The 15,183-nt window shown below is 45.4% G+C and overlaps 1 protein-coding gene across 1 annotated transcript in view; it reads left to right on the top strand.

Annotated features, from left to right (window-relative positions):
• The window catches only part of LOC115093339 (unconventional myosin-X-like), a 556,890-nt gene that overhangs the window by 294,095 nt on the left and 247,612 nt on the right, over positions 1-15,183 (top strand). The window contains exon 31 of the mRNA XM_029604967.1: positions 11,109-11,251. Coding sequence (XP_029460827.1) covers positions 11,109-11,251 — 143 coding nt within the window. The remainder of the gene's footprint in view (positions 1-11,108; positions 11,252-15,183) is intronic.

The following is a 15,183-nucleotide window of genomic DNA, read 5'->3' as shown; positions in this document are numbered from 1 at the left end:
TTAGTTTTTATCAATGAAGGTGCTAATTTGCAGTTAGCTAGTTCTCCAGAAATAAAACCTGTTCCCTGGTCCGATCACTTTTTAATCAGTTTTTCTTTACACGGTGCAGGTGTTGCAGTCTGGGAAGCTGCAGTCCAGGTGTGAACCCTTGAGCCGAACTACCCTGAAGGCAGAGTAGGTCGGGAGGCAGAGCCACAGGCAAAGGTCTTCACCCGGGAACCAGGAACCCCCCAGGAGGAGCCCGTAGGGTCCTAGAACCTTGGGACTTAGGAGCACAGTACAGTCTCTATAGAATGAAGGCCTGGGCAATGAGTAAATCACAGGGTCCAGTAAACAGGGAGCTGGTAGGCCCGGCGAGAGCGGGGCGGTCAGAGTCCCTGGCTTGCTGAATAGAAGCAGTCTGTGAGCAGGCCCGGGGTCTGTAGTATGCCGTGGAGCGGAGCAGATAGATAACAGGAACAGAGTGTGTAGCGTATTGTGGACTGTGACCAGCAGAAGGCAGGACTGGAGTCTGTAGCGTGCAATAGAGCTGGAACGGGTGGTGAGTAGGAACAGAGACGAACCCAAGTCAGGCTGGCAGCCGGTAGAAGCAGTCTCAGGAACAGGCAAAAGTCGGAGGCTGGCGGCAAGCAGGAGCGAAGTCGGGCACAAGCTGAGGTCAATGGCAGGCGGCAGGCAGGAGTGGAGTCAGGAACAAGCTGAGGTCAATGGCAGGCGGCAGGCAGAAGCGGAGTCAGGAACAAGCGGAGGTCAATGGCAGGCGGCAGGCAGAAGCGGAGTCAGGAACAAGCGGAGGTCAATGGCAGGCGGCAGGCAGAAGCGGAGTCAGGAACAAGCGGAGGTCAACCGGAAAGCAGGACAGCAGAAGCGCAACTAAGAACTACTAACAGTAGCGACCCTCGTTGCAAGGCAATGAGAAGGCAGGCGAATGCCGGTTAAATCAGGCTTGGGGCGTGGCGTCGTTAACCCAGGCGGGGCCAGACTTCCGGCGGCCGTGCGTCCATAATGCGCGTGTGGCAGCAGAGAGATGATCTGGCAATGGCGGACGCCCTGGAGGCCTAGCAGAGCCGTGGGAGCGGCGTACCCCCCATTGGAGGTGAGCACCAAGCACAGCAGATAGAGGGGAAGCGGTGGCGACCGCAACAGCAGGTGAGCGTTTTAAGAATTGTGATTTTGTTAGTACCCATGTGAAAAGATCTGCTGTTGATTTCAGTAAGTTGAGGGAAGCTCTTATTAACATCCCTGAAATGACAGAGAGTATAGATTTTAATTGTTATTTTAATGACTGGCTCTCTTATTTAAACACGGCCATTGATACGATAGCCCCACTTAAGTGTTTCTTACCTTCTAAATCTAACAAGAAAGTTCTTTGTCCCTGGAATTCCCCCGCATTGACGTCATCACGACAGCAGGTACGTAGAAATGAACGGAAATGGCTTACACATCCTTCTTGTGAGAATGTCGTTAGGTACCGTTTGTCTTTAAAACAATATCAATTAGACACTTTATCTGCTAAAAAGGAATATTTTTCCAAAAAGATTAATGAAATTGGTTATAATCCTAAAGTATTATTTACATTGGTGCACAAATTAACTGAAAAACAAAATTCGGAAAAGAATGTAGATGTTTCCATGTTGACAGCAGACACTTTTGCTAATTATTTTGCAACAAAGTTAGAAACGTTGTTGTTGTCATTTAAGGACGTAGATCAGTGGTATTCAGATTTTGTAGTTAGTAATGTACAATTATGGTCTGATTTTGAACTAGTAGCTTCTACAGAAATATCTAACGTTATTGCAAATTTGAACAACACTGTGTGTCCCATCTTGAATGTTTCTACTAGGGATGTGAATCGTTTTAGGATGATTAAAATTATCGTCCGATAATTTTAATATCGTCTTAAACCGTTATGGAACACAATACAATAGAGATTCTAACGATTTATCGTTATAAATCGTTAGAATCGTGAGCCGGCACACTAAAACCCCCTAAAACCCACCCCCGACCCTTTAAATTAAATCCCCCACCCTCCCGAACCCCCCCCCAAATGACTTAAATAACCTGCGGGTCCAGCGGCGGTCCGGAACGGCAGCGGTCCGGAACGGGCTCCTGCTACTGAATCTTGTTGTCTTCGGCCGGCGCCATTTTCCAAAATGGCGCCGAAAAATGGCGGCGGCCATAGACAAACACGATTGGACGGCAGGAGGTCCTTCCGGACCCCCGCTGGACTTTTGGCAAGTCTTGTGGGGGTCAGGAGGCCCCCCCCAAGCTGGCCAAAAGTTCCTGGAGGTCCAGCGGGAGTCAGGGAGCGATTTCCCGCCGCGAATCGTTTTCGTACGGAAAATGGCGCCGGCAGGAGATCGACTGCAGGAGGTCGTTCAGCGAGGGTTCCGGCGCCTCGCTGAACGACCTCCTGCAGTCGATCTCCTGCCGGCGCCATTTTCCGTACGAAAACGATTCGCGGCGGGAAATCGCTCCCTGACCCCCGCTGGACCTCCAGGAACTTTTGGCCAGCTTGGGGGGGGCCTCCTGACCCCCACAAGACTTGCCAAAAGTCCAGCGGGGGTCCGGAAGGACCTCCTGCCGTCCAATCGTGTTCGTCTATGGCCGCCGCCATTTTTCGGCGCCATTTTGGAAAATGGCGCCGGCCGAAGACAACAAGATTCAGTAGCAGGAGCCCGTTCCGGACCGCTGCCGTTCCGGACCGCCGCTGGACCCGCAGGTTATTTAAGTCATTTGGGGGGGGGGGTTCGGGAGGGTGGGGGATTTAATTTAAAGGGTCGGGGGTGGGTTTTAGGGGGTTTTAATGTGCCGGTTTTGCGATTTTACGTTTTTACGATTTTTTACGATTTTTCACGATTTTTCACGATATTTTACCCCCCCCAAACGGCAACAATACGATTCCCTCCCCCTCCCAGCCGAAATCGATCGTTAAGACGATCGAGGACACGATTCACATCTCTAGTCTCTACTATCTCCTTTAAGGGTATTTTCGAGCTCATGAGAACATCGATCGTTGACATTGTGAACGCTTCATTAAGTCTTGGGGTCATGCCTAGCGCTCTTAAATCTGCATTGGTTAAACCTCTGCTCAAAAAATCTACGTTAGACGTTAGGTCTATAATTTAAGGGGTTACTATCTCGTCATTTCCCCTAGCTGCTAAGGTAACAGAAGGGATCGTTCTTAAGCAATTAACAGATTTCTTAGAGAAAAACGAAATTTTGAGTCCTCATCAATTTGGTTTCCGTCGCGGTCTTAGTACTGAATTACTATTGATCTCCCTGGTTGACTCCATTAAACGAAGTCTTGATAACGGACATCAGTTTATATTAGTCTCACTTGACATCACCTCAGTTTTGCGATCCCGGTCACTGGGGCAGTGACCGGGCCCTTACTTCCTCCTAAAGCGCCGCGATTCGCCGGTCCCCAAGCCTCCCGAGCCGTGTGGCAGCAGCTGAAAACCGCCGGCTCCTGGGCCTCTCAAGCCGCATGGCAGCGGCGTCTCCATGAGGGAGACGCCGCCGAAGACTCCGCCCCCTTGAAGTGCCACGCGCGCGCGAGGACCGCCATTTTCTACTTGCAGTCCCGGATGTCAGAGGCCGCCTCCTGATGACGTCAGATGCCGGTAAGGGGGATTTAAACTGGACCCGGGGACTCTGTCTTTGCCTTGCAACGAGGTCACTTCCTGAAGTGCTAGTTGCCTCCTGTTCCATCGGTTCCCAATTCCTGCCTGCCTGCCTTGTATCCTGCTTGCCTGACCATTGTTTCCTGCTTGCCGCCTGCCTTGATTCCAGCCTGTGATTCTGACTCTGCCTGCTTGCCGCCTGCCCTGATTTCAGCCTGTGACTCCGACTCTGCTTGACTGCCGCCTGCCTTGACTCCAGTCCGTGACTCCATCTCCGCTTGCCTGCCGCCTGCCTCGACCTCTGCCTGTGACCCCGACTCCGTCTGCTAGTCTCCAGTCCTGACTCCGCTCCGTGACTCCAACTCAACCTGCTTGCAGCCAGCCTTGATTCCGCTTCACACTCTTCCTGGGTTCATCAGTACTTCGCCTAAGTCCCAGCGGTCCGGGTCCCTACGGGCTCCTCCTGGGGGGACCTCGGACTTCCAGGGTGAAGACGCCTAAGCCCTAGCGACCCGGGTTCCTACAGCTCCTCTGGAGGGATCATGGGTTTCCAGGTGAAGCCTCGTCAGCCCAGTGTGTGTTCTGCCTCCCGGCCGTCCTTCCTGGCCGGTCGGCCCAAGGATCCACTTCCGGGATTGGATAGTCGCAACACTCAGCTTTTGATTCTATTGATCATCAAATCTTACTTCTTCGTCTCCGGGAATGTGGTATTTCAGGAACTGTACTAAAATGGTTTGAGAGCTATCTATCTGAGTGGTCACAAGTTTTTCGATTTAACAACTCCTATTCCGAGTCCCAGCAGGTAAAGGTTGGGGTACCACAGGGTTCAGCCCTTTCGGCAATGTTGTTTAACATTTATCTTGCACCGATCACCAAATTGCTCGCTACCATTGTGGATGGGTTTAAGATTTACGCAGACGATATTCAGTTTTACATCAAAGTTCAGAATTCATGGCAGGATACAGTAAATTCTCTAACTGCTTGTTTAGATGCTATTAAGAGATGGTTGAAACAGAACAAGTTACTGTTAAATACCGGTAAGACCACAATGCTACTAATTCATCGATCACAGACAGTACCTTTATTGGATACGGTCTCAATAGGTAATTCTTCTTTTTCTTTGACCAAGCCTATTAAGAGCTTAGGCATCATGATTGACTCTACTTTATCTTTCAAACCTCAAATAAAATCACTGATTAGATCAGGTTTTTTCAAACTTCGATTGTTAAGTGGACTTCGGCATCTGCTATATGATAAAGATCTCTTAATGGTTGTCCGTGCCATTATTTTTCCACACATTGATTATTGTAACGGGTTATACATTGGTTTGCCGAAATACATACTTCAATCAGTACAACTTTTATTAAATTCTGCTGCGAGGCTGGTTTCCCATACAAAACGTCACAAACACATCTCACCAATTCTTCACAGACTTAACTGGTTACCAGTGAATGAACGGATAGTGTTCAAGATAGGGATGTTAGTTTACAAGCTACATTTGTCTGAGTCTACGTTTTGGTTTAATGCCCTGTTACGGATGTATAATCCAGTCCGAAATTTGAGATCTTCTCAACTCAATATGTTAGAGATCCCCCCAGTTCGTCAAGCATGGTTACTCTGTACTAGGGAGACATCCTTCTCTATAGTGGCACCTACCTTATGGAATCTTCTTCCTTTTGACCTTAGATCTCTTGATGACATCAAAAAGTTTAAAACAGCTTTGAAGGAATATCTGCTTCACCTTGCATTTAATGGTAAATAAGCAATATGAATATCATCATTCTGCCTTTTTTAGTAACACTATGTATCAATACTGAGACTTTACTTATAGAACTGTGGAGATGTTTATAACACTATATGTACCAATATTATTTGGTAAGTTGTTTTGGTTTCTGTGAAACTAATACTCGCTGTCTGCATTGTATGTTTTTTTGTTTTATTATGTATGTATTTTTGTATATTGCCTAGGCCTTTTTAAGTGTTAGGCGATGAATAAATTTTAATAAATGAAATTAAAATGAAATGAGAGGCCTGGAGTCATGTGCCCATTTGAGAACCTTCTGATGCAGGTGTCGGACTACCATCATTTTTCCGGGAGAAACTGTGAAGGTGGTGGCAACTACAATTTTAGCTGGGTCAATAATGTATTGTGGAGGTTCCAGGGTCCCCTCCATATCAAATGACCAGGAGAGTGCATCGCTTGCTGGTTCTTGTCAGCTGGTCAGTACTGCAACTCATACTCAAATCAATTGAAGAAAATTAACCAGCAACCTTTTCTGGGGTTCAGCCTTTGAGCTTGTGCCAAATGCTCAATATTCTTGTGAATTGTATAAATGGTTATTTGGTGCTTGGCCCCCTCCAAAAGATGTCACCATTCTTCCAAAGCTAGTTTGACTCATAGCAGCTAATAATTACTGATTGTATAATTCTTCCCTGCTGGAGAGAATTTCTTAGAAAAAATAGGAGCAAGTCATTTTCATTTCATTTCATTTTATTAAAATTTATTAATTACCTATCACAAAAAAGTCTAGGCAATTCACAATAAAAACATACATTACAAACAATAAATGTAACAAACAATGAATATACCATTAGTTTCATAGAAACAATATTGACAAAAACTTTGTCAATATTGAGAGTACCCTTAGTGTTATGTTGTAGGAGGACAGCGCCTATCCTGAGGGTAGAGGTATCTACCTCCAGAATGAAGGGTTGAGATAGATCTGGGTGATGTAGGTAGTTATCAAAGGTAAACTCCTCTTTAGCTGTTCAAAGGCCTGAATGACATCTGAGGCCCAATTCCTGGTGTTGGCACCCTTTCTAGTAAGGGCTGTGAGTGGGGCCACCAAGTTGAAATACCCAGGTATAAATTGTCTGTAGTAGTTTGTGAAACCCAGAAAGCATTAAATCACCTTGACACCTACTAACCTGGGCCATTCTGAGATGGCTTTTAATTTCTCAGGATCTATCCGAAGGCCTTGACGTGATACAATGTACCCCAAAAAATGGAGTTCTTGCTCAAAGATACATTTCCCTAATTTAGCATAGAGACGATACTCATGTAGCCTATGCAGGACAGGTTTCACATGGTGTCAGTGCTCATACAATAATTTTGAAAAGATTAGGAATTTCATCTAGGTAGGCCACCACTTGAGAGTAGAAGAGGTCCTGAAATATCTCATTTACTATAAATTGGAAGACTACGAGGCATAACCTGAAGGGCATTACTAGATCGTAGGGATGTGAATCGTTTATCTGATGATTGAAAATATTGTCCGATATTTTCAATCTCGTCAGATATCGGGGGGTCCCTGAACCCAATAGGAAAACCCCACAAAATCTTTCATGGGGTTCTCTTATCATTTTTGGGGGGGGACGGGGACGTGAAGAAATGGCATTTAAAAATAAATCCCAAACCCACCCTGACCCTTTAAATTTAATTCTTTCTAATCCTTAACCCTCCCGACCCCTCCCCCAAATATTTAAAATACCTGGTGGTCCAACGGGGGTCCCGGGAGCAATCTCCCACTCTCAGGCCATTGTCTACCACTAATCAAAAATGGCGCCGATGGCCCTTTGCCCTTACCATGTGACAGGGGGCTATCGGTGCCATTGGTTGGCCCCTGTCACATGGTAGGAGCACTGGATGGCACGCACCATTTTTAAAGATGGCGCCGGCCATCCATTGCTCCTACCATGTGACAGGGGCCAGCCAATGGCACGGATACCCTGTCACGTGCTAAGGCAAAGGGCCATCGGCACCATTTTGTTTTCTGGCAGCCAACAGCCAGAGAGCGGGAGATTGCTCCCTGGACCCCTTCTGGACCACCAGGTACTTTAAAAAAGTTTTTGGGGGGGGGGGTTCGGGAGGGTGGGGGATTAGAAAGAATTACATTTAAAGGGTCGGGGTGTTTTGGTTTTTTTTCGGCACGACACAGCCGATTAAAATGGGTAAAAACCGCGGGAATGAAGATTTCCCGCGGTTTTTACCGGAACCCGATACCGGAAACGAGTCCGGTACAGATTCACATCCCTACTAGATAGTCATAATGTCTGTCAATGTGTAAAAGGTGGTCTTTCACTCATCATCTACATGTATTTAGATCAAACTGTATGCTCCTCAGAGGTCCAACTTCACAAGACTGAGAGGCTTTCAAAGAGTTCAGAGATCACAGGAACTGGATAGTGATTTTTTTTTTTTTTTGTAATTGAGTTGAGACCACGATAGTCTATGCAAGGATGTAATGACCCCTTGTTCCCTACAAAAAAGAATCCAGCTCCTGCTGGTGATGACAATAAACGAATAAAGCCTTAGCCCAGATTCTCTTTATTTTAAATTTAATCTTTATTCAGATTTACTTCTTACTTCAAGAAAACCTAAAAGGTATTACAAAACCAACAGGTAAACAATTAAAGGAAATACCATCTGGTTACACTCAATCACTTCTCCAGCTCTTTCATCTTCTAGCCCTCCAAATGGGCGCACATTAAAGATAATTGCAGATTCTCGTTAACATATTTAGTCATTGCCTCTGTTTCAGGAGTGAATAGTGGATAAATGCAGCCTTGAGGTGGAACCTTGCTTAGGAAGAGACCTGTAGCACAATCATAAAAGCAATGAGGCAGTTGGTTCCCCATCTGCTTCTTACTGAAAACAACAATGAATTAACTATACTGTAGTGGTAGGCATACAAGTTCAGAGTTAACAGTCTAGGTGGCCTGTACCACAAGAGAAACTCTGATAATACATTGTTCATGACACTTGGGACCCCATCTAGCAGTTTGCATTGTTGCCCAGTTGATTTAAGACTAGTGACTCAGGAACCATGGCAAGTCCAGAATTATTGGGTTGATTGCCATGGGTAACACATAGAGACTGATTCATGTAAGACCCCAGTTTGTAAGGTCAGTGATACTGTAGTCTTAGTAATTTGCCCTGATAATGGATCTCCAGAAACAAAGGATATCAAAAGTGGGGAATTCAAAGACGCTGTTGATATGCTATAGTGTTGGACCAGAGCCTCATGGATAAAGCTCCCTCCATCGCCTGTGTCCAGGAAGGCAAAAACATCAAAAGTGCTGTCTTTGTGAGACAGGCGTACTGGAACTAGTAATTGTGGAGAGGTGCACGGATGACCTAGGGTGACCTCTCCCACCAGGCCTAGGTCCTTGGGTTTCCCAATTTGTTAGGGTATCGCCTTGCAAGATGGCCTGGCGGAGCACAGTAGAAGCATAGGTTGAGAGTCCTATGCCTCTGCTTCTTATCGTCTGGGATTCGGAAACAATCTACTTGTATAGACTCTACTGGTGGAAAGCCAAACTCAGGAGGGTGTAACAGTTAGACGCTGGCTTCTGAAAAGTTGGAGCAAGGTGGGCGGGGAGACGGGTTAAACTTCTTTCTTTGGCCCATTCCTGGAACCTCAGATCTATATGTATGGCTAGACTTATCATCCCATCCAGGCTAGGTGGTAGGTTTTGGGCAGACAACTCATCCTTAATGCATTCTGAAAGACCTTGTCAGAAAATTGCCAACAAGCTTTCACTGCCCCACTGGAGTTCGGAAGCCAAAGGGTGAAAGTGAACCATGTACTCCCCCACCGAGTGGGAGCTTTGTCTGATCCGCAGGAGCTCAGACGACTTAGATGTGATGTGACTGGGTTCATCAAAAACTTGCTGAACCTCTTGCAAAAAGTAGGTCAGATCCTCCAGGAGTTGGTTATCTGTTGCCAGAGCGGGGATGCCTAAGCCAAGGCAGTGCCTCCCAAAAGGGAAAGAATGTAGGTTACTTTGACTCACTCAGTTGGAAACAATGGTGCCTGCAGCTCAAACTGCATCAGACTCTAGTTAAGGAAGCCTCTACAACTACTGGGGTCCCCATCATACTTCAGAGGCAAATGGAGCATGGGTGTGGCAGGTCAGATGAATGGTGCTGGAGCAGGCATCCGAACAGGCCAGGTCATAATGTCCTGAAGATAGCCAGACATGGTATTCAACTGATCCTGCTGCTGTTGAAGCTGGTGTCCTAGGCCAGCAATTGCAGAGGCAGGGGATAGTTTCACTGAGCTCATGGCCTTAGCAATTTTTAATGGATATGGATTGTGTTTGCCTTAGTGCTGTTGATACAGCCTCGAGGTCGAGCCCCTAGGGGCCCATACCAGCAACTGGCAGGTGCAGCCTGTAGTGGGACAGTTTGGAGCTTCACCTTTACCAGTTGCCTCTTCTGTAAGTTGGGCCCTTGGATTCTGGTGGCTGGCAGGACTTAGGTGAGTCCCTAGGGTAGCGGTGGTGCCAAGAGTCCAGAGACACACAGATACAAGGTAGACGACAGGCTTATGGAAGTCAGAGGAGAGCCAAGGTCAGATCCAGAGCAGCAAGCTGAGGAAGACGTGGGCACACAGGAGACACTGAGGACAATAACAAGGAAGACAGGCTGGATGAGGCTGGACTGCATGACAAGATGAAGCTGAGCTGAAAAGCAAGGCTGAACGGTGAGGCAAGGCAAGGCTGAACAAGGCATTGCTGGAAGAAGAAACAAGGAACAGAAATGCTGGCATCACACACTGCAGACAATGCAGGAGATTCATTGCTGAGACGAGGTCTGGATGACCAAAACATCATTTAAAGGGCTGAAGACTATAATATTATCCAAAGGCATCACAGCAGGTTTCCCGCCCACAGCCCTAAGGAGAGCAGGGCTGGTGTGAGGATGGCAGCGTCTGTGCTGCGCAAGTGAGGCCTGCTGTTGCGGTGTTTGGGGGTGAGTGCACCGGTTTGTGGGGAGGTCTCACAAGACAGCAAATCTATCAGTGGGCTAGGGATTAGAACATAAGAAGAGCCACAATGAGTCAGACCAAGGTCTATCAAGCCCAACATCCTATCTCCAGGTCACAATTTCTCATCAGAACCTCGAGAGTTGATCTATTTCATGCCCAGGGATAAGCAATGATTTTCCCAAGTCTCCTTGGGATTTATTATTATCAAACTTGATGATAAGACTTGAAAGGAGGCCTGAGGGCTGGCTTATGGATTGGTTTAGAAAAAGCAAAGTTGAAGATGACAAGACCTCAAATAGTTGACGTGCTGCAGTAGTGGAGGCCATCACTGTAACAGATTTTGGGTATGCTTCAGGTAGATTTGGAGGGAAGAGCTGTGAAGGGGATTGAGAGGTCAGATAAAAGAAATAGAGGAGAGGGGAGTTGATGTTGGGTTGCATGAGGGAATTTATATGTTCATCTATCTAAAGAGGACTAACCCAGATCTGTGACAGTCCAAATTTTCAACTGAAAATCCCCTTACCAAGCATTCACGGAACTCCAAATTCTAGGGCTGTTTAAAAGTGTATCCTTCTATTAGTGCAGGATAAGTTGGGCAACCTCTCATTGCAGGCACCATGAGTCATATGATGAAAACTTTATAGCTACCTACATATTTTCAAGCTTCCTAGATGGGATGTATTTAACTGCCTCTTCTATTTTCTTGCAGACCAAATTCGTTTGTGATCATCACAGCAAACCGTGTCCTTCACTGCAACACAGACATACCGGAGGAAATGCATCATTGGATATGCCTTCTGCAGAGACCCAAAGGGGAGTCCAAGGTGGCTGGGCAGGAATTTCTCGTAAGAGGTATGCAGGGCAGCTAGTGCAGTGCTTTCATTTTATTACTCAGGAACATAATGCAAGGCAGATAGTGCAGTGCTTTAATTTTATTACACAGGAACATAATGCAAGGCAGATAGTGCAGTGCTTTAATTTTATTACACAGGAACATAAAGCAAGGCAGATAGTGCAGTGCTTTAATTTTATTACACAGGAACATAATGCAAGCCAGATAGTGCAGTGCTTTAATTTTATTACCCAGGAACATAATGCAAGCCAGATAGTGCAGTGCTTTAATTTTATTACCCAGGAACATAATGCAAGGCAGATAGTGCAGTGTTTTCATTTTATTACCCAGGAACATAATGCAAGGCAGATAGTGCAGTGCTTTCATTTTATTACACAGGATAGTGTAGTGCCAGATAGTGCAGTGCTTTGTGCTTTAATTCTCTTGCTCGGGATCACTGCAAGTGATCCAGGGATTGAATTTCACAGCCCCAGCTTCCAGAGGCCCCGCATCCTTTGCAGTAGAAGAGGACCGGAAGGCTCATCTACATACTGCTCCCAGCATGCCCTGGGAGAGGAGTCCAGGGGTCACTGCAAGTGATCCAGGGAATGAATTCCACAACCCCAGCTTCCAGAGGCCCCACACCCTTTGCATTAGAAGAGGACTGGAAGGCTCATCTGCATACTGCTCCTAGTATGCCCCGGGAGAGGAGTCCAGGGGTCACGGCAAGCAATCCAGGGATTGAATTCCACAGCCCCAGAGGCCCCGCACCCTTCAATTAACTGAGTGAAGATCAATTTAATGGTAGTTAAAGAGGATTGGCAAATATAGCTTTGGGAAATCTTTGGACTTATAAATGTTTGGTGAAAGGTGTGTGTCTGAGGTAATAAGCAATCCAGAGATAGTTAATTCTAGTGTCTCTCTTTCCCTCCCACTCAACCCTTGATTTTTAGGCAAGAGACACTTTCTCATTAAAAATCAATCATGATCTAATATAAATCATACTATTCTACCAGCCCTTATTGAAATTTAATCATCCCCTTATAGGATACTAACTGATTAAATTTACAGGTGAATTTACTAATTAAAGTACTTTAATTCCAACTCCCTTAGTATCCTAAACATAACTTGGAACTCAATAAAACTAAGATGACGGCAGCAGTCCAGCAGCAAGAGGGGGGCTTTCCAGTCTTTTGCATTGAGTGTCACATGTATGATTTTTTACCTGCCGGTGAGAGATTGTAAGTGTGCACTCGGTGCAAAGAGCTCCTGGCTCTCAGGGAACGAGTCCGATCTCTGGAGGTTAGAGTAGAAGACTTGGAGGAGCTGAGGCAGACAGAGAGGTACATTGATGAGACCTTCAGAGACATAGTAGCCAAGTCCCAAATCCAGTCTGGCAGCCCCAATGCTGCCTTGGATCAGAAATGTCTCCCAGGAGGAGAACATCACCCTGGTGTAGCAGGAAGTGATCCTGTAGCAAGGACCTGCTCTCCAGGTGATGCATTGTCCTCTTGCACTGAGGACAAGTCTCCCAGGGCTACTGCCCAGGAGGGAAGGGTTAGACCAGTCATCATAGTTGGTGATTCAATTATTAGAAATGTAGATAGCAGGGTGGCTGGTGCATGAGAGGACCACCTGGTAACTTGCCTGCCTGGTGTGAAGGTGGCAGACCTCACGCGTTATCTAGATAGGATTATAGACAATGCTGGGGAAGAGCCGGCTGTCATGGTACATGTGGGCACCAACAACATAGGAAAATGTGGGAGAGGTTCTGGAAGCCAAATTTAGGCTCTTAGGTAGAAAGCTTAAATCCAGAACCTCCAGGGTAGCATTCTCTGAAATGCTTCCTGTTCCACACGCAGGTCACCAGAGGCAGGCAGAGCTCCAGAATTTCAATGCGTGGATGAGACGATGGTGCAGGGAAGAGGGATTCAGTTTTGTAAGGAACTAGAGAAACATTTGGGGAAGGGGGAAATTTTTCCGAAAGGATGGGCTGCACCTTAACCAGGGTGGAAGCAAGCTGCTGGCACTAACTTTCAAAAAGGGAGATAGTGTAGCTTTTGAACTAGAACAATGGGGAAAGCAGACAGTCACTCAGCAGTGCGTGGTTCGTAGAAATGTATCCTTGAAGGATATTAATGAAACAGGAGATTTAGGGCATCCCAACAGAGAGGTTCCAATAAAAGCAAACGTATTCCATGTGCCTATATGAAAAAATCACCAAAGCTAATGATTTCCAAATGATCCCTTAGAACTGAAAAGCAGGTTGTTAATACAAACAAAAAACACACTTTGAAATGTCTGTATGCCAATGCCAGAAGTCTTAAGAAGTAAGATGGGAGAGTTAGAGTGTATAGCAGTAAATTATGAGATTGACATAATTGGCATCACAGAGACTTGGTGGAAGGAGGATAACCAATGGGACAGTGCTATATCAGGGTACAAATTATATCGCAATGATAGGGAGAATCAACTTGGTGAGGGTGTGGCACTTTATATCCGGGAGGATATAGAGTCCAACAGGATAAAGACCATACAAGAGACTAAATGCTCAGTAGAATCTATATGGGTAGAAATCCCATGTGTGTTGGGTAAGAGTATAGTGATAGGAATATACTACCATCCACCTGGACAAAATGGTCAGACAGATGATGAAATGCTAAGACAAATCAGGGAAGCAAACCAATTTGGCAGTGCAATAATAATCTGAGATTTCAATTACCCCAATATTGACTGGGTAAATGTAACATCAGGACTTGCTAGAGACATAAAGTTCCTGGATGTAATAAATGACTGCTTCATGGAGCAATTGGTTCAGGAACCAACAAGAGAGGAAGCTATTTTACATTTAATTCTTAGTGGAATGCAGGATTTGGTGAGAGAGGTAACGATGGTGGGGCCACTTGGCAACAGTGATCACAACATGATCAAATTTAAATTAATAACTGGAAGGGGGACAATAAGTAAATCTACAGCTCTAACTCTAAACTTTCAAAAGGGAAACTTTGGTAAAATGAGGAAAATAGTTAGAAAACAACTGAAAGGTGCAGCTGCAAAGGTTAAAAGTGTTCAACAGGCATGGACATGGTTTAAAAATACAATCCTAGAGGCGCAGTCCAGATCTATTCCACGCATTAAGAAAGGTGGAAGGAAGGCAAAACAATTACAGTCATGGTTAAAAGGTGAGGTGAAAGAGGCAATTTTAGCCAAAAAAAATTCTTCAAAAATTGGCAGGAGGATCCATCTGAAGAAATTAGGATCAAACATAAGCATTGTCAAGTTAAATGTAAATCATTGATAAGACAGGAGAAGAGAGAATTTGAAATGAAATTGACCATAGAGGCAAAAACTCATAATAAAAACTTTTTAAATTATATCCGAAGCAAGAAATCTGTGGAGTCGGTTGGACCATTAGATGACCTAGGGGTTAAAGGAGCTCTTGGAGAAGATAAGGCCATTGCAGATAGACTAAATTAATTCTTTGCTTCTGTGTTTATTAATGAGGATGTTGGGGAAATACCAGTTCCGGAGCTGGTTTTCAATGGTGATGAGTCAGACGAACTGAACCAAATCACTGTGAATCGGGAAGATGTAGTAGGCCAGATTGACAAACTAAAGAGTAGCAAATCACCTGGACCGGATGGTATGCATCCTAGTGTACTGAAGGAACTAAAAAATGAAATTTCTATCAGTTAAATTTGTAATCTATCATTAAAATCATCCATTGTAACTAAAGACTGGAGGGTTGCCAATGTAACCCCAATATTTAAAAAGGGCTCCAGGGACAACCTGGGTAACTATACACCAGTGAACCTGACTTCAGTGCCAGGAAAAATAATGGAAGCTATTCTAAAGATCAAAATCATAGAGCATATAGAAAGACATGGTTTAATGGAACAAAGTCAACATGGATTTACCCAAGGGAAGTCTTGCCTAACAAATCTGCTTCATT

This window comes from Rhinatrema bivittatum, chromosome 6 (genome assembly GCF_901001135.1).
Source record: "Rhinatrema bivittatum chromosome 6, aRhiBiv1.1, whole genome shotgun sequence".
In the NCBI taxonomy this organism is placed as follows: Eukaryota; Metazoa; Chordata; class Amphibia; order Gymnophiona; family Rhinatrematidae; genus Rhinatrema; species Rhinatrema bivittatum.
This window is presented reverse-complemented; position numbering and strand designations above follow the sequence as displayed.